We start from the raw sequence: 20,106 nt of genomic DNA, 5'->3' as shown, positions 1-20,106 counted from the left end.
AAGTTGGGAAGTATCTATTGAAGAACACCTCCTTGAAACGACTCCGTGTCATCTCCTCAAGACCGACTCTCTACTTCTCCAGTAGACTCACCACAGTCCACCATCAACCTGCCTCCCCAGATAACTAGAAGGTAGCATAGAGGACTCGCTGCCTATCCGTGCAGTGCAGGACCTCCAAGATCCTCTTAGTCTTCTCCACCCAATCCTCTGCTATCATTGGGTCAGGTCCTCCAGAGAACGTTGGAGGATGCATGCGTATGAACCTCTTAATGGTGCATCCCGCAGCAATAGGAAAGCGCTCGCGTCTCCTCACACTCCGCCCGATCTCCCGTAAAACCTGCCTTGTCAAACCTCGAGGCACAGAGGGAGACTCATCACTCGCAGTCTCCTCGGAGCCACTTCCCAGGTCATTATCCTTAGGCTCCATTTTGCAACACAATAGGAATCTATCAATATCCCTACAACACATACAGTTAACACAATGATCTACACTAATAGTGTTAACTACTCCCTTCCAGGTCCAAGTTTGTCTTATCACACTGACACGAAAATCATCAATGATCTGCCCTACTTTTACTGGAATCGTTATCCCAGGAAAAGCACGAAATACCGTCGACAAATCCCGGTTTAGCAACCGAACAAACCCCAACCAACTCTACCCATATCCAACATCCTATACTCTGGTATGTACTCACAGCTAAGCCTAACCAAGTCTACAAGACCTAATAACCTGGTTAGCTCTGATACCAAGTTGTCATGCCCCGAACCCGCAAATGGGACCAAGGGGTGAAAATGTAATCTAACCTGTCCCTGTATCATACAAACTATCCACAGATATAGTACAATGGATGAGGATCCGACCTCGTGGGGTTTCCAGGTACCCTAAACACATCCAAACACAACATAATATACGCAGCGAAAAAAGGTCATTCTATATATATAAGCAGTACCATACCAGAGTCTATACAAGAGCAGAACAGGCTCTATCATACAACGTACAACTGGGTGCTCAATACATCCCAAAATGGCAACCCATCAAAACACAGTCCTAGCACTTACCCAAGCGCTAACTGCAATATACCGGCCACTACGCTCCCTACACCAGGATGCTAGTTCCGGTTACTCGAAGGTACTGTAAAAATGTATGTACAGTAGGGGTGAGACGCCTCTCAGTAAGGAAAAACACAGGTTACGTCGGTGTGTGGCATTTGAGTGTTATCATGATACAACATACACGCAGTTAAATGTAGTCTAGTACTAATTTCACAACAGTACCAACAAGCACACACACATGATCAGCAATCCCAGTGTCGTCACACCCATCGGCCCAAAACCGGCCCGCGATATACGGCGATGGCCCATAGACAACTTGCGTAACACATCGCCACCGGCACATGGTAAGTCCCCGACTCCCATGGCATCGTACTGGTGCTAACTGGTGGATCCACACCCTTCGGCCTGATTTGCCGGGATAGGCTTACGCCCTCGGATATAGAGCCGGACACTCTGCCAATCTATTGTTAGAGATTTCATACGCCCTCGAATATAGAGCGGGACACTCTCAGTACCTGGAACAATTCGGAATCGCGTTCCTACTAGCATTTCAACATACCACACACACACACATGCATACTCATATAACTAAACAAACCACACTCATTTGTTAATCTAAAATCATGGTTTTCCAAACACATATAGTTTAAAACAAGTCAAGGAACGATCATCCCAATAACATAGTATAAATCAACATATACGTTCGGTTTCAAACAAAACCAGGGATGCAGCCCGTCGCCTCTTTTTTCCCAAAACTGTAATCATGAAAAACCCATAGTTTTCCCCATTAGATCCCCCAAAATGAGTAGCCAAAACACACACAGGACCATGAACCACAGTTCTACTGAGTCTAATTTCAAAAATAACCGATATAAACACAATTCCCCTTACCTTTTCCCTAAATAGCAAATCCCGAACTCTAAGGCCCCTAAACAGTGAACCAAGTTCCAAAACCTACAATCAACAGTACAGAATATACTCACAAGATTATTTCCTACAAAACTACCGAATTAGAATTGAAAACCGAGCCTTACCTCGACTTTACGCCAAAACCCAAAAATCTCTTAAACGAGATTCCGATCCGTAGAACTTGTAGAGAATCATTGCACGAACCTCGTGGTAATTTAGATTTACGATTCTCACAACGAACGGTGAAAAAATATAGAGAGATAGAGAGTAGGGAGAGTTTAAGAGAGAGAGAAGATATTTGAGTTTCTTAATGGTTAAGCAATGAAAAATGATATTTATAGCCCTTTGACTCGGGTAAACTCGTCAACGAGATGGTGTCCTTGTTTACGAGGCTTTATAGTCTTCTCGTCGACAAGACGGTGGATTCATCGATGAATCCTGATATCACTAGTTTCCAAAACTCCTCGGTTTCACCTCGTCAACAAGCCTCTGAACTTCGTCGACGAGAGATGCATGGCCTTCGTTGACGAACTCTGGCTTCGTCGACGAATCCTGCTAAGTTCCCAATTTGCCCCTTTTTATTTATTTATTTAAACCTATTTATCATGGTTCGAGTTCTTACAAAAAGTCCAAAATGCCTAAGGATGGCAACTCAATTACACTGAAATTTTCGGTCAACCGAACCCCCACCATGTCAACGTGTTGACCACTCGGTCGACCAACCAGAAGTATATAGGCAAGACCTGGTCGACTGAACTTCCTTTGGTCAACAAGTTGACCTCCCGGTCGACCGACCAGAAAATAAACTTCAATGCTCTAGTCGACCGAACATCCTCGGGAGAAGCACTAACCTCCCGGTCGACCAAACCTCTGTAACGACCTACTTAATTTGATATATAATTAATTATATAAACATCTTGATACAACTAAATAGTCATAAAATCAACCCAAACCCGGTGGTAGCTGGGATATACATGTCATACACAGCGAAAACCTAAGTAGTAGTAAAAATAAAATTAAAATCTCCAAACCATAAAGAGCATAATACTAGAGTTATCTACAATACATCATAATACTGCATGTATACACATATACAATCCCCAAAAACATCAAAAGATACATCTAGGTTTCGATATCAAAACCCACTGGCCCTAGCTCAAAAGACTCACCCTCCTAGCGGGGTGATAAATATTGCTTCAACGACGACCTCAGTTTGCCGGTCTATTGGGGTTTCCTAAAAATTATTTAAGCCAAGGTGAGACATCTCTCAATAAGGGAAAATAAACTAAATACAGTTGTGTGGCAACATGAATATTTAATGTTATAGTAGATATACAGTACATTTCAAATACTAGAGAACACTGATCATAACATAGCTGAATAAGCATATAATTTCATAATTCTAATAAATCATACTGTTCATGAACTGTCTAATATAACTAGTAATACTGAAATTTACTCAGGATGTATAGCTAACTGATGTTATGTATTACCCCCCATAACGGGTTGTGTAGCCCGAAGGTGGGACCCGACAATGGCTGGCCGACCACTGTCGAGTAAAAAATGTCTGTAAGTACGATGGGCTCGCCACACCCTGGTCCGGACTTCCAGGTGGACGTCTACAACTTTACACTGAAAGCCACATCGATTATCCATCTCCCACCCCCTCTACTTGCAGGGGCGGTTATCACAAGTCTGAACTATAATAATCTAGTATGTATAGCTACGGTACCGTGCTCCTAAAACTAAACTGAACTATCATCCGGATTCTGATAACATATAATACATGATAATATATTATTTAATGTTAATAGATTGATAGCATTTTCTGTAATAACATAAATACATGCGGCCTTACGCTGTTTACTTTTATATCTATGGCCTTGTGCCATAATCATACATAATACACGGCCTTGTGCCAGCTATCAATCATGACCTTGCGCCGAACATTTCATACATATTAATCTGAATAAATAATTTGTTTATCATGTATTCTAAAATCATATAGTACTGCATTATTCCATAATTTCTGAGAATCACTAAAATATATACATTGTGTATAAATAATATTCATGCACACAATGTTGAATAAAACCATACATTCTATTCTGAAATCCTATTTTATACTAAAAACATACATTCCAATGTAACAGCGATATCTTCCCAAATATGCATTTTCTCAATAATACTCTGATATAATACATGCTTTCTGAACATATAGTTTACTAATAAATTCATAATAATTTTCATGAAAAAATTACTGCTTTAGTTTATTCCCTTGCCTGATTTCTGAAAAAGCTCCCCAAAATATAACGGTCCTGCACCCGCAGGGTTCTCCATTCAATACCCTGAAATCAACATCTCTCAGAATAAAACATCAATATTTCTTCGTGTACAACATTTCCTATAACTATGGAAAAACCAAGTTCCGAATAAAAAGTCTTACCTTGAATTTGGGATGAATTTCAAATTCGGTATTCTGACGGTAACCCGAGCCTTTATTCTTCTTCTTCCATGATCCCTGGTGAGATCCCGACTGAGACCCAGAAGAAATTGGCCTCTTCTTCGGTTCCTGATCCACCTCATCCTCCCGTATGCCAATCTCAATCACCGTGTCCTTATCCACCAAAATCGAGAACTCACGGATCTGAAGCATACCCACAAGCCTGCGTATGTCCTTCCTCAAGCCCTTCTCAAACCTCCGAGTCTTCTCGTACTTGCTCGAGATCAAATACGGCGCGAAACGAGATAGCTTTATATACTAAGCAGCATACCCCTGCACCGTCATATTTCCCTATGTCAGAGCAGAGAACTCATCTGCCTTAGCATCACGTGTGGAGGTTGGGAAGTATCTTTCAAAGAACACTTCCTTGAAACGACTCCACTTCATCTCTGTAGAACTGGCTCTCTGCTTCTCCAGCAGACTCACTACAGTCCACCAACGCCCCACCTCCTCGGACAGCTGGAAGGTAGCGTAGAGAACTCTCTACTTATCTGTATAGTGGAGGACTTCTAAAATCCTCTCGGTCTTCTCAACCCAGTCCTCCTCTATCATTGGATCGGGTCCTCCTGAAAATGTCAGAGGGTGCATACACGTGAACCTCTCGATAGTACACCCCGCAGCGGTAGAAGAACGTTCGTGTCTCCTAACACTCCGCCCGATATCTCGCATAACCTGCCTCGTCAATTCTCGAGGCACATGAGGAGACTCATCGCTCGCAGTCTCTTCGAAGCCACTTTCCAAGTTATTATCCTTGGGCTCCATTCTGAAAATACGATAGAGATCTATTAGCACTCCTACATCAAGTATGGTCAACGCAATTATTTACAACTAATCATGTTAACTACTATCTCATGCGTTCAGGTTTGTTCTATCACACCGACACGAGAGTTATCAATGGTTTACTGTGATTTTACTGAAATCGTCATTCTAGGAAAAACACAGGACACCGCCAACGAGTCCCTGTCTAGCAACACAACAACCCTCGACCTACTCTAGCCATTTCCTACCTCCTATACTCTGGTATGTACATATAGCTACGCCTAACCAAATCTACAAGACCTAACAACCTGGTTATCTCTGATACCAAACTGTCACATCCCAAACCCGGTAATGGGACCCAGGGTGTGATATAGTAACCTAACTTATCCCTATATCATACAATAATACTAATGATACAATAATGAATGAGGGTTCAATCCCGCGGGGTTCCTGTACACCCTATACACATTCACATACATAACAATTAGGCAGCGAAAAATATTATTTCTATACAAACATCATACCATACCAGAGTCTATGCAAAAGAGTCTGAACTCCATAATACAACATAAACCTGGGTGTCAACCAAAACCCCAAAAAAGACAACCCGATATAGTCCTAGTACTTATGCAAGTACTGCCCGCAGCACACCGACCACTACGCACTCGACACAAGGACGCTAGTTTCGGTTACTCGAAAGACTTGAAAAACATGTACATACAATAGGGGTGAGACACTTATCAATAAGGCAGATCTAGGTTATATCGGTGTGTGGCATATGAGTGTTATCATGACATAAAACATACACATTTCAATACAATTCCAGTATTTTCACAAAACAGTTCCAGTATAGTGCACATCACACACACACACACACACATGATCAAGTAACCCAGTGTCATCACACCCTTTGGCCCAAAGCGGCTTGCATTACACGGCGTCCCCGGCACATAGCATAGCCTCAGGCTCCCATGAAATTGTACCGGTACAATTAGTGGATCCACACCCTTTGGTGATCAGCCGATAAGGCTCACGCCCTTGGATATAGAGCCGGACACTCTTACCAATCATTGGCAGGTGATATTTCGCACCCTCGGATATAGAGCCGGACACTCTTTCACAACTTGGAACAATTTGGAACCCAGTTCCTATATCTCATTTCAGAAAATCACGACATATGCATGTTCATATAACAAATTAATCCACACTCATTTGGTAATCTCAACAATCATGATTTACAAAATACAGTTTAAAAACAAGTCAAGGCACGACCATCTCAATAACACAATATATATCACAATATATTCACGGTTTTCCAACAAAACTAGAGATGCAACCCAATGCCCCCTTTTTTCCAAAACTATAATATGCAAAATCCATAATTTTACCCGTTAGATCCCCCAAATGAGTAGCCAAAACACACACAGGACCGTGAACTACAGTTCTACCGAGTTCGACTTCGAAAATAACCGACATAAACAGAATCTCTGTACGTTTTCCCAAATATCCAAACCCGAACTCTATGGCTCCTAAACAGCGAATTGAGTTCTCAAAACCTATAAACCACAATACAAAACATACTCACAATTCCATTCCCTACCGAACTACCGAAACGAAAATGAAAGCCGAGCCTTACCTCGACTTTGAGCCAAAACCCAAAATGCTCAAAACGAAGATCCATTCAACAAATATTGAAGAGAATCCTTCCCCGATCCTCGTAGTAATGTCGAATCGTCGATTCAGGCAATAATTGGCGAAGAAATCTAGAGAGAGAGAAAGTGGATTTCGATTTCTTAGAGAGAGAGAGAGAGAGAGAGAGAGAGAGAGAGAGAGAGAGAGAGAATTTTCATTTCTTAGATAAGAAGCAACCCAAAAGGATATTCATAGCACCTTTGACTTGGCCAAACTCATCGACGAGGTGACGTCTTTGTCGACGAGTCAATGAAGGGAGTTCGTCAACAAAGCGATGGCCTCATCGACGAGCTTGAGATTTCTGGATTTCCCGAACCTCTCGGCTTCTTCTCGTTGACAAGCCCTTGCATTTCATCGCCGAACAACAGTAGGGCCTTCGTCGATGAACTCTGGCTTCATCGACGAAGCCTGCTCAATTTCCTGTTTTACCCTTTTCTTTATTTATTTATTCCATATATCATGGTTTGGGTTCTTGCAGGAGCAGCGTCTAGGGTACATATTAGTTACCTAGAGCCGGTTTAGGGAGGTATTCTTCTGCAGATACTTCCCTGTTGCCACCAGAGAGGTAAAGCTGGAAGAGTTCCTACATCTGACATAGGGATCCACGACTGTGCAGTAGTATGCGGCTAGATTTGTGGAGCTATCCTGATTTTCTCCACATATGGTCCTAGATGAGCCGAGGAAGGCTCGAATGTTCGAGATAGGACTGAGGCACGCCATACGTGTGCAGGTGGCGGCTGTTAATTCAGGTGTAATCCCAAGAGGCCATCATATGTAACTTCTAATTTTTCCCAAATCTCTTTAGCAGTGTTACAGGTCATCACCCTATTAAACTCATTTACATCTAGTGCACAGAATAACAAATTCATTGCAGTAGCATTTATTTGCATAGATTTCCAGTCTTCCTCTGTATATATTCATCTTCAGTCTTAGGAACATTTACCTTGTCAACTACTTTCATAGGAACATGGTTTCCCTTAGAAACTATTTTCCATACTTTCCAATCAGCATTCAAAAGATATATACTCATCCTACGTTTCCAATAGGTGTAATTTACACTGTAGAAAATTGGTTGTCTAGTGGACGAGTGTCCCTCACCAAATAGAGTTACACCGATGTGTGCCATGTGATCATTTTACAAAAATGACGGTTAAGTTTACGTGAACCCGCTCTGATACCAAATGTTAATTCAGGTGTAATCCCAAGAGGGGGGTGAATTGGGTATTTTAAAAATCTTTAAATTTATTTTACCACTTAATCCCTATTTCGATATTTAACAAATTAATTGCAAGGGCTTGAAATTAATTCAAATTATTATCTCAATAAATTATATTTTACCCAATTAATTATCAAGTGCGTACAATATAAATCAACATACACACATGCAAAAGCTGATAATGAAATGCAAGCGGGAATTAAAAAAATAACGGAAGAGAAAAGGCAAACACAATTTTACGAGATTCAACAAACCCGGCCTATGTCCTCACCTTGAGCCACCCACTCAAGGATTCCACTAAATCCCTGCTCCTTTAACCGGGATGGAGCTTCCCTTACAATCCGCTGCTTATAAGAGGCACAACTTCCTCCTCACCCGGTTCACAACCCGAACCGTGATCACAATATAAAATTTCAAATCTGCAAAAACTCAATACTGCTTCTAACAAAACTAGTGCGTACAATGGAAAATCTAACACATATTCATATGATAAAACGTGAAACTCAGTATGTATGTAACGATGATATCGTTATATAAATGATATGCTTTACAAATCAATCCTTTAAATCAATATCTCCCAAATATGATTTTATAAATAAATGCTTTGGAGAAACAATAAGGTTTGATTTCAGAATACTTTAAGCAAGATTAGAAAACAAGTTCCTTTCAAAAATAATCTTTGATAATGCGCAGATCTATATTCTTACTATCAATAATCTGTAACGTTGGATCTTTGAACAAATAAACAGCTTTGAATATAGCAAAGATTTAAACACTATGTTTGAAAAATAATATCCCTTAATAATATGTATTTAAAGGTTCTTAGGATTTGCAATCAAATACTTCTTACACTAATCAAATAGCTACCCTTTAAATGAAGATATATTTAAAACTTTCTTCAAGATTTTAATTTTAAACAAAAGCTTTTCTCAAGTAGTGATCTTCCACAAATATATATATATATATATATATATATAGATAATAACTCAGGATCAACTTCTCAAAATGAATATTCAATGATAAGTTTATGAGATGAAAAACTCTTTGAGAACAAGCAAACACTTAATTTGATCACCAAATCTCAATACCAAAGTTGATTGCACAATAGTTGCTGGAATACCTTTTGAAAATCAACGTAACCCAAGCTTTAATATGATGTAAACACTTTGAAATCGCAGACAAGAGGTTAGCAATAAGTTCAACAATGTTAAGAGACGTGTATATATTCAAGGCTCCCAATTCTATTGCAAAAAATTGAGGCACTAGGGTTTAGAGATTAATTATATAGGTAATCTCGGCCTTAGAATAAGTCTTAGCCGTTGGATAAATTTGATCAAGTGTATAACCCGCGTGTTCTCTTGCTAAAGATCAAAATTTTAAATTTCTCGCAGGTTCAGGCGACTAAAGATTCGGGTTCAGACATTTGATGTTCCTTAAAGCATTGAAAATTATAGTCTGGATATAGGGTCAGACAATTGAACTGAGGGTCAGTCTTTTGAAGTCCCTAGTTCAGACGACTGAACTGAAGGTTCAGACGTTTGAAGATGTTCTGCCTGTTTTGTGTTTTAGTAATTAAATCTTTAGATGTCTAAACTAATTCTTCAGTCTTCTGAGAAAATTCTTTAGACGTCTGAAGAAAAACTTCAGTTGTCTGAAGTTGAATCTTCAAACGTCTGAAGAAAAACTTCAGCCGCCTGAAGTTGAATCTTCAGACTTCTGAGGGTAATCCTCAGTCGTCTGGGCAGACCCACTTCAGATTTTTAGTTTAGTTTTTCAAAGTCATTTAAGCTCTCTTGCTTTAACCTCTTATAAAACATTTTCTAGGGTTTAAAAATAAGTTCTCTAAATCCATATTTAACCCTAGAAGGTTTTCATGAGATGCATGTGTATATATTTTGAGCTTCTAGTTATATCATATAAAATATGCACATACATCAATTCTAAATACCCATTCTCATGACGATCTTGAACTTGATGCTTGCATAAGATGCTTACATCTTTATTCTTCTACTTTTCTTAGTTCCATAGCTTATGCCAGGTTATATATGTATTCTTTAATCCTCGTGGCTTCCATGACTTTATTACTTTCCGTGCATGTTAAGTAATGTTCTTGCTCACATTCTTAATGCACAGATCAAATACCAAGTAATTTTTCATTATCAAAACAGAATTGGACTCATAGAGTCAACCGCGGCGTTGATGGTCCTGGGCTTTACAGAGCTGGTGGATAGAGCCATGGCGGTTGAAGCCAATATATGGGAAGGGGAAAGAGAGGCAAGTCAGAAGAAGAGGTATTTATCTTAGAGTTATCAGTCCAGCACCGATCAGAACTTCAGGAAGCGGCCTGGTAGTTCATCGGGCCAACAACAAGCGTCAGGACTACGAGTCACTTAGGGAAATTCTCAGCTCCTTGCATGTCCTAAATGCAATTGGATGCATACAAGTGAGTGCAGGGCTGATTTTTCAGCTTGCTAGGTGTGGTAGCATGGGACACCAGATACGGGATTGTTGCGCGGTATTGAACCACGTGCCTTCACAGCAACAATATGGAGAAAGTAGTCAAACAACTAGAGGAGGTCACTAAGGGGGCACCGTGCAGGCGAGGGCTTACTCATTGACGCCGGGTGATGCAAAGAACGTCGACAATGTGGTGACAAGTACGATTTCATTTATGTCACATAATGCTATTGTACTATTTGACTTAGGGGCTACCCACTCATTTGTATTCCAAAGATTTGTTAGAGTGTTGACCTTATAGGTCATATCTCTGTTTTGATTATGACAAATACTCATGTATTGAATGACTATCTAGTTTATGTGTAGGAATTCTAAGTGACAGATCATAATGCACAAAGAGAAGATCAAAGATTGAAGACCCAATTTCTGTTGTATTGTAATTCATATTTATTCAAAGGGTCTGTGATAGTAAATAGGTTCTTTGGTTTGTAATAATTGCATGAATCACCCGCATGATCTAATACATAAGCTTAAACCAAGAATAACTAAAAAGCATCTAGAAAGACCTTAGGGAACACCCTTCGGTTGACCTTTGGTAGACCGACACTAGATTTTTTCGGTATCCCCAAAAAGACCTAGAAATGACCCTAGGACACTCATACATGCACATATATATATATATGGTCATTTGTTTAAGGTGATTGCATAGGGAAAAAGAACTGAAATGCACTGAAATTGCATGTTCGGTCAACCATACTTGAGAGTACAAAATTGCTCGGTCGACCGAACCAGTGTCGAGTCAAGTGTTTGACCATGGCCTAGTCGACTGTACTTCTCAGTTCATTAGTTCCTGGTCGACCAAAACCAGTCTGGGCTAATGTGTTGACCGTAGTTCAGTCGACCGAGCTTCTAGAGCTTATTTGACCCCGATCGACCGAAACCCCTTGAAGTCAACAGTTTGACTATCTGGTCGACCGAGCTAAAAATGAATACCAACTACCTGGTCGATCGAGGGTCCTTGGGAGAAATCCCAACTGTCTAGTCGACCGAACTATTTAGTTCAAAATGTCCTGGTCGACCGAACCTCGGTAAAATGGGAAATCGCTCACTTTCGGTCGACCGAGTCTTCAGTTCAAAAATGCCTTGGTCGACCGAACCATATGAACTCTGGTCGACTGAAATGGTTCTGGTCAACCGGGCCTCTCGATTGCCCTGATTTTTACCGTGGTTAAACTTCTTTTAAACAGGGTTAAAATATTTGAAATGTCATTAAACTTCCCTAATAATACCCAATAGGTCCCTAACGATCATATCTTTTCCCATGTCTATATATATGAGATCATTTGTGAAAATTAAAAAAAGATTAGCAGATTTGATTAGGGTGAAATCCTCTGAAAATCCCAAAACCCATAATACTCATCTTTGAGCCTCCAACACTTATTCTTACCAGATCTTACTTCTAAAACATCTTTGTAAGTGTTTTAAAGTGTGGTTGTGCATATAGGTTTACTCTCCTTGCTCTTATTGTTTTAATTTTCTTAAGAGCTAAACCTAAGTATTCTTAGGGGACTTTGTTAATAAGTCTCTCCTAAGAAGACTTGTATAAAACTTCTGAGTATTGCATATTCTTTGCAATATCTCCAGAAGTTTGTATTTGTATTTTGGTTGCAAAAACATTTTCAAATATCTATTGTGTTTTTATCTTGAAAAATATTTGAAAGGATATTTGTCTATGTGATAAAATATTTGTTGCAATATTCGTTAACTCATATATCCTTTGATGAATACAAAGATTGAATATCCTTTTGCAAACCAAACATATACATTACAAGAGCATCATACGATTGAGAAAACCCGCTCATTGAAATATACATATATATTGTTTGGCTAGTATCTTTGTGTGAACATCTTACCTGAATATCTTGTGATACAAAGATTGCTTGATTGATACTCTCACGCACTCATTACACTGATAATAAATATATATATATATCTAAGAGTTGAAATATTGGACCACACTGAGCTTACATATTATATCATTTGTGGTGTATGAAATTGCGCGTATTCGGGTACATATCTACTTTATATGAAAGCATAATCACTATACCACTTGATTGTAATACGCATCTGTTGTATTTCTAGGCATGGGCCTGAAGAGGGAGACTAGCCCTGAAATAGTCCCGGATTGGCTTAGACTCAGTTAGGAAAGCTAGGTGCGTCATCCTGTTAAGGCGTGTAGGTTGAGGCCAACCCTGCTAATTGACCTGGTTAAGGTTGAGGTCAGCCCTATGCTAATTGACCTGGTTGAAATCGGTGTCGCTTCACCCTTAAGTGAGCTATTGGTGGAATCCTCGGGCTTGCGAGCTAGAGGCGGGGACGTAGGCACAGTGGGTCGAACCCCGATAACATATCGTGTGTTTATTTACATTTCTACACTTTACATTTACCGCACGCATATGTTATTATGTGAATGATGCGCTTGATTTAAATTTCCACATATCTTATATATCTGCGCATTTGGAATAATATAGACCGACCCTAGGTTGTTTTATATGGGTATTTTATTTAACCTAGGTGATAAATTTGAAAATTCCAATTCACCCCCCTTTTGGGAATACACCAATTCTAACATAGAGTATGTGGAGTTGAGACCCAGTTATTAGGGGTTGAGTTAGGAGTGGCTACCCCGACGGGGTCGGTTATTGTGTGTAGTAAGGTGGTTAAAGGCCATCCGATAGAGATTCAGGAGAGGAAATTGTTTGTCAGTCTCATTGTTCTAGAGATGTAGGGATTTGATATTATCTTAGGGATGGACTGGTTAGCATCCGGCTTTACAAGCATAGAGTGCCAAAAGAAGGAGGTAGTGTTTAGACCTCCGGGGGAGGAAGAGTTTAAATTTGTAGGCTTTTGTGTGCACTCTACACCACAGATCCTCTCAGTGGTGCAAGCAAGGAAGTTACTTTTGGACGGCTACCAAGGGTATCTAGCGTGTGTGAAAGTAGTACCAAAGGAAGGACTGAAGCTGGCGGATATTCCAGTGATATGGGAGTTTCCCAATGTCTTTCCCAAGGACTTACTAGGGTTGCCTCCAGATTGGGAAGTGGAGTTCGCTATTGACTTAGCACCAAGAAAGACACCAATCTCCAAGGCGCCGTACAGAATGGCTCCAACAGAGCTAAAGGAGTTAAAGGAGCAACTGCAGGAACTTTTAGATAACGACTTCATTAGATCGAGCATATCACCCTGGGGAGCGCCGGTGTCGTTCGGGAAGAAGAAGGATGGGTCGATAAGGATATGCATCGACTATAGAGAGATAAATAAGGTAACTATAAAGAACAAATACATGTTACCACATATTGATGACCTGTTTGACCAATCGAAGGGAACTTAGGTTTTTTTTAAGATCAATCTACGATCCAGGTATCACCAACTGAAGGGTGAGGTCAGATGACGTATCGAAGATGACCTTTCAAACTTGGTATGGCCATTATTAATTTTTGGTTATGTCGTTTGGTTTGATGAATGCGCCTGCAGCATTCATGGACCTGATGAACTGGGTATTCTATGAGTACTTGGATCGGTTTGTGGTTGTATTTATAGATGACATCTTGATCTATTCAAGGAGTCCCGCAGAGCACGAAACTCATTTGAGACTAGTACTTCAAGTACTTAGAGAGAAGAAGTTGTTTGCTAAATTCAGGAAATGCGAATTCTGGCTTAAGCAGGTTGCATTTTTGGGACATGTAGTGTCAAAAGAAGGAGTATCAATAGACCCAGGCAAAGTAGAGGCAGTAGTAAACTGGGCGAGACCGAAGAACATACATAAGATCAAAAGTTTCTTGGGTCTGGTAGGGTACTACTGCCGTTTTATCGAGGGTTTTTCTAGGCTGTCAGGTCTGTTGACACAACTTATGAAAAAGAGTAGTAAGTTTGACTAGACTTGTGAATTTGAGCAAAGCTTTCAGGAGTTGAAGCAACATCTGGTCATGCTCCAGTGTTGACCATTCCATCAGGGGATGGTAGTTACGTGATTTGTAGTAATGCATCCCAGAAAGGACTCGGGTGTGTCTTGATGCAGTAGGGTAAAATTATCACTTATGCTTCTCACCAGCTCAAGGAGTATAAGAAGAACTACCCTAGCATGATTTAGAATTGGCAGCAGTGGTGTTTGCACTAAAGATTTGGCGGCACTACCTTTACGGTGAAAAGTGTGAGATCTTTACTGACCATAAGAGCCTCAAATAATTTTTCACCCAGAAGGAGCTGAATATGAGGCAACGTAGATGGCTTGAGCTGATTAAGGACTATGACTACACCATTAGTTATCACTCCGGAAAAGTTAATGTGGTGGTTGACACTTTGAACTGAAATCAATGAGCGCGTCGGTTTCAGTAATTGTCCTACAGCATCAAATCATGATGGATCTAGAGAGGTTGGGGGTAGAGTTGGTGGACGAAGATCCACAGGCATTCATTACCAGTTTAGTTGTTCAGCCAACCTTGCGAGAGAGAATCAAGACAGCTTAAAAGGAAGACGCAGAGCTGGAAGAGGTCAAGGAAGGAGTGCAGAATGGATTGAAGCCGAATTTCAATGTCTCTGCTGATGGGATGTTGAGATTCCATACCCTGATTTGTATATCGAATGACGCCAATATTAAACGGGTTATTCTAGAGGAGGCTCATCGCTCTCTCTATACTGTTCATTCAGGAAGTACAAAGATGTATAGAGACTTGCGGGAATCGTTCTGGTGGAGTAATATGAAAAGAGAAATTGCTTGATTTGTGGAGCAATGTCAGACGTGTCAACAGGTTAAGGCAGAACACCAGAGTCCAGCAAGACCACTACAGCCACTTGACATTCCCAAGTGGAAATGGGAGCACATCTCGATGGATTTTGTATTAGGGTTACCTGCAGCGCTGCATAGGCAGTATGCCATCTAGGTTATAGTGGATCGACTAATAAAGACTGCACACTTCATTCCTATTAGAGTCAGCTATTCCATGAATAGGCTAGCAGAATTATATGTGCAAGAGATAGTGCGGCTTCATAGAGTCCCTATTTCTATAGTTTCAAACTAAGACCCAAGATTTACCTCTCAATTCTGGAAGTGTTTGCAAGATGCCTTGGGTTCGCAACTCACTTTTAGCACCTCGTTTCACCCGTAGATGGACGAACAATCAGAGAGGACCATTCAGACCTTAGAAGATATGTTGCGGGCGTGTGTGCTAGACTTTGGGGATTGTTGGATTCGGTATCTACCACTCGTGGAGTTTGCATATAATAACAGCTACCGGGCCAGTATAGAGATGGCACCATATGAAGCATTTTATGGTCACCGGTGTCGATCTCCATTATACTGGGATGAGGTAGGAGAGTGGCCGGTGTTAGTACTGGAATTGATCCAATAGGCCTCCGCAAAGGTCAAGCTTATCAGAGAAAGGGTTAGAGCAGCTCAGAGTCGGCATAAGAGTTATGCAGATACTAGCCGACGGCGACGGGAATTAGAGTTTGAGATCGAGGATAAGATATTCCTGAAGATTGCCTCGATGAAAGGGGTGATGAGGTTTGGGAAGAAAAGGAAGTTGACCCCTCGGTACATTGGGTCGTTTGAGATTCTAGAGAGAATAGGTCCAGTTTCTTACCGGGTGGCGTTGCCCCCAGCACTATCCAGAGTTCATGACGTGTTTCACGTATCCGTACTAAGGAAGTACATGCCTGACCCTTCACACGTGCTCAATTATGAACCTCTGGAGATTGGGGACGCATTATCATATGAGAAGGCATCGATTTAGATTCTAAACCAGAAGGTACAACAGTTGCGTACTATGGAGATACCTTTAGTGAAAGTACTGTGGCAGAACCACGCAATAGAGGAGGCTTCTTGGGAGTTAAAGGTTGAGATACGCAAGAAGTACCCATAGCTCTTCGAAAAGGGTTAGCTCCAAATAGTTAAGGTAGGTTGTATGGTTACTAGTTACTTTTATGTATTTGAGAGAGAGGTTAGTATAAGAGTGTGAGGCAATGAGACTTTATGTTGTATCCACGGTATTCCTCCACCATAAGTGAGGGTATGTAATAAACTAGGGTCGAAGCCGCTATGTGGGTGGTTGCCGACTTTTCTATAGAGCTGAGTTGTAAGTTAGAGTACATTCGATATTAGTTAGCAAATTTCAAGGACAAAATTCTTATAAGGAGGGGAGATTGTAGAGACTCAAACCCGTAAAAAAAAAAGTATAAAAAGGGGATTTTTCCTTTTCTCGTCGACGAATGCCCTTCAGTGCTTCATCGCCAAAATTCAGAGTCTCCTCGACGAAGAGATCCCGACCGATTGGAAAAATATCAGGCTTGGCTTCATCAACGAGGGAGGAGGTTCGACAACAAACAACCTTCCATGGCTCATTGATGAGGGACCAATTCATCGACGAGTTGGACCGGGTCAAAAGGCCTATAAATATCATTTTTCATTGCTTAAGGGTTAAGAAACCCAAATTCTCTCTCTCTCTCTCTCTCTCTCTCTCTCTCTACAGTTCTTCACCGTTTGTTGCCTATTTTGACGATCGAAAGTTACTATGAGGATCAGGGAGTTAGATCTACAGTTCTAGCATATTAGATTTTCAACTTGTGATAAAGGTCAGGATTTGGTTTTCAAGCGTTTCGATGTCTATTTCGAAATCAGGTAAGGGGATTATGTTTAATGCAGTGTTTTATCTTTTTTGACCAGTGGATATGTTTATGGTGTGAGTATGTTTATGTTTTCAGTCGTTCTTCTAAAAACCAACCGTTCAAAAAGCTTGTTTCTAAACCTAGGATATACGATTTGATATTTTGTGTAGAAATGAATGGTAGAAAGTTTGGTTTGATCCTACAAACCATTTATTCAGTATTTTCTGTGGTTGCCTACGGGCTATGTTTTAAATATGGAAAATCGTGTGGCATGTGAATATGAGTTTTAGAATGATGGAAATACCAGGGTGGATATGTTTGTGTAATACTGAATTGTTTGCGAAAATACTAGAATTGTTTTTAAGAAATGCAAGAACTTATGAGAGGGCCTAGGTCAAGTTTATATTAAATGACCGAGGCCGGGTTTTATAAGTAACAGAGTTTATTTTGCGGCTAGAGTTTGTATTAAACGACTGAGTTGTAACAGAGGGGTCGAGGCCTGAAATTGAGGGTAGATGCCTAAGTGGTGTTAAACGGCTAGTGGCCAGGTTTTGTGAAATGAGTTTTAAAGTACAGTTTTATTTACTTAAATTGCACGATATGCTTTAGGAAACTTGTGAACCCAGTGTTGCGAGCACGGTACTGTTGCTAGAGAGAGTTTCATCATTTGACCGCGTGCGCCCACATCTACGAGCGTGTGGTGTTGGGTGGTCCTAGCCGATTGAGCGAGATGCAATCGGACCCATAAGCGAGCTTGCGGAAGCCTACTAACGTATATAGTAGGGAGTTGACTTTGTTTGGGTTGATCCCCTAGGTTTTTGTCCAGCCTTCGGACCGCATAACCTTGACCACGGGGGTTTGTACATGGTGAGTAGTTCTAGTGTGTATCTTTTATGCATATCTGTATGTAATTGTTTTCCAGTATTGATTTATGTTATGAGAAATGAGTATGCATACTATATTTAGTAAAAGAGAGAGGTATGATTCTAGTATACACTGAAAAGTATGCTGCCACACATTGTCATTAACTTAATCTTCCTTACTGAGAGGTGTCTCACCCCATTGTACAACATATCTTTTCGGGGAATCCCAGAGATCGAGTTTAGCTGGATCCAAGGGGTGGAGACTAGTTTAATTACTTTTTGTGAGTGTCTTTAAGAACTCGGATGTGAGTAGTTATTGTAGTATGCCTTTGGGCTTGTATCGCTGGTCATGTGGATCGAGTATGTGAACCCGTTTTTGGGATGTAATATGTGTATAAACAAAACCTTGATATATATGTTGATTTAGACTCTGGTAATAGAATGTTGAGATTGTTTCATTATTCCGCTGCATATCATATGTGATATGATGGTATCAGGTACTCAGACGTTACTAAAGTAGCACCCTAGGCCCACGTGTCGGGTCAGGACGTTACAAACTCACTTTCCCAACGGGGTCAAACTTGGTTCAGACCAGTTCAATTGGTCTTACTTTTTTTGAACTACCCGTTCAATTTAATTCTAACGTTGATATTTTATTTTTTTAAAAAATTATAAAAATAGTAAAAGAATAAAAAAATTATTTGAGTTATTTTTACTTGGATAATAAAAAACTAGAAAATAAAAATATAAAAAATGAATGGAAAAGTCTTTAAAAAATCCCAAAAAAAAATGTAGAAAACTTTTAGAAAATTATAAAAAAAAAATTGAAAAAATATGAGAATATTCTATAGACTCTTTTTTATCAAATTTGACAAATTTATTTGATTATTATATATATATATATATATATATATTATTTTATATGTGCGCGTCTCAATGCTTAAATTAAGGGTAAAAAGGTATTTCAGATTTCACCTATATTAGTTCTGAGGGGAGTTTATCTAACAAGATCCCCTCATTTTAAGGTCTTATTAGATATTTCTAAATCGCACTTTATTTCATATTTTATTTTAAAATTTTAAAATTTATTTACTTTTTAAAAATAAATAATTAGAGACGATTAGATCCAATGTAGGGATAGTTTATGGTTAATTAGGTATTGTTCTTAGAACGGGCGTGTAGGGGGTGCTAGTACCTTCTCCTTGTACAACTGAACTCTCAATCCTAACTTTGGTAAATGCAAACCGAGACTATTGGCTCCTTGACTTAAGATTAATTTAAAAATCAATCAACAAGTACCAATTAGGTAAGCTAATCGCACGTAGGTAAATAATATGTTAGTGGTGACTTCATAAACTTTTAATATTATTATCCCTCACCATCGAACTCTTTTCTCTGAGACATTGTAATAGTATTAAAAATAGAAAAAATAATTTCTTTTTTTTTTCTCTAGGATTATTGTTATTCAAAACAAATAAATAAAAAAATAAAATTAGATAACTGTAGAAAACTCCAAAATTATTTAAAGAAAAAAAATTAAAAATAAAATATCTCTCTAGGCTTCTCATTAATTTATACATTTTGAGCATCATCCCTTATTCATATGCTCTAGTTATATGCCCTTTCTCTATCTCACTTTTTGCACATCTTACTAAATTAATCTAATGACAGACACCTAAAGAAGTTGCACGTATTCTCATGATTTCTTGAGATGAGAGGATTCTTCTATATACAAAGTGAACAACCATAAGGGAATAGAAGGGCCTCAATATTAAAGAAAAATATTTAATTATAAAATATATATTGACTAAAATATAATAAGCAATTAAAGGTTATCATGGGCTAAACTTAAACCTTCTATTGTTAATTAGGCACCTTTGTTGAATAAGTGCATAGGGGGTGTAAATAACTTTTTATTATATGAATAATGTAGTGTTGGGCACCCCACTTGTGCCAAACACCAATACTACAACTATTGCTATTGAATATAT

General features: G+C 39.5%; 1 protein-coding gene across 1 annotated transcript; it reads left to right on the top strand.

Moving 5' to 3' along the window:
• The first annotated feature begins 15,895 nt into the window (after positions 1 to 15,895).
• Positions 15,896 to 16,381, top strand: LOC131153730 (uncharacterized). Its single transcript, XM_058106176.1, has 2 exons — positions 15,896 to 15,955; positions 15,998 to 16,381. The coding sequence occupies exons 1-2, from the start codon at positions 15,896 to 15,898 to the stop codon at positions 16,379 to 16,381; spliced, it is 444 nt and encodes a 147-aa protein (XP_057962159.1).
• The last annotated feature ends 3,725 nt before the right edge of the window (positions 16,382 to 20,106 follow it).

Source organism: Malania oleifera, chromosome 4, assembly GCF_029873635.1.
Source record: "Malania oleifera isolate guangnan ecotype guangnan chromosome 4, ASM2987363v1, whole genome shotgun sequence".
Lineage (NCBI taxonomy): Eukaryota > Viridiplantae > Streptophyta > Magnoliopsida > Santalales > Ximeniaceae > Malania > Malania oleifera.
The sequence above is the reverse complement of the archived record's forward strand: the minus strand, read 5'-3'. Positions and strand labels throughout refer to the sequence as shown.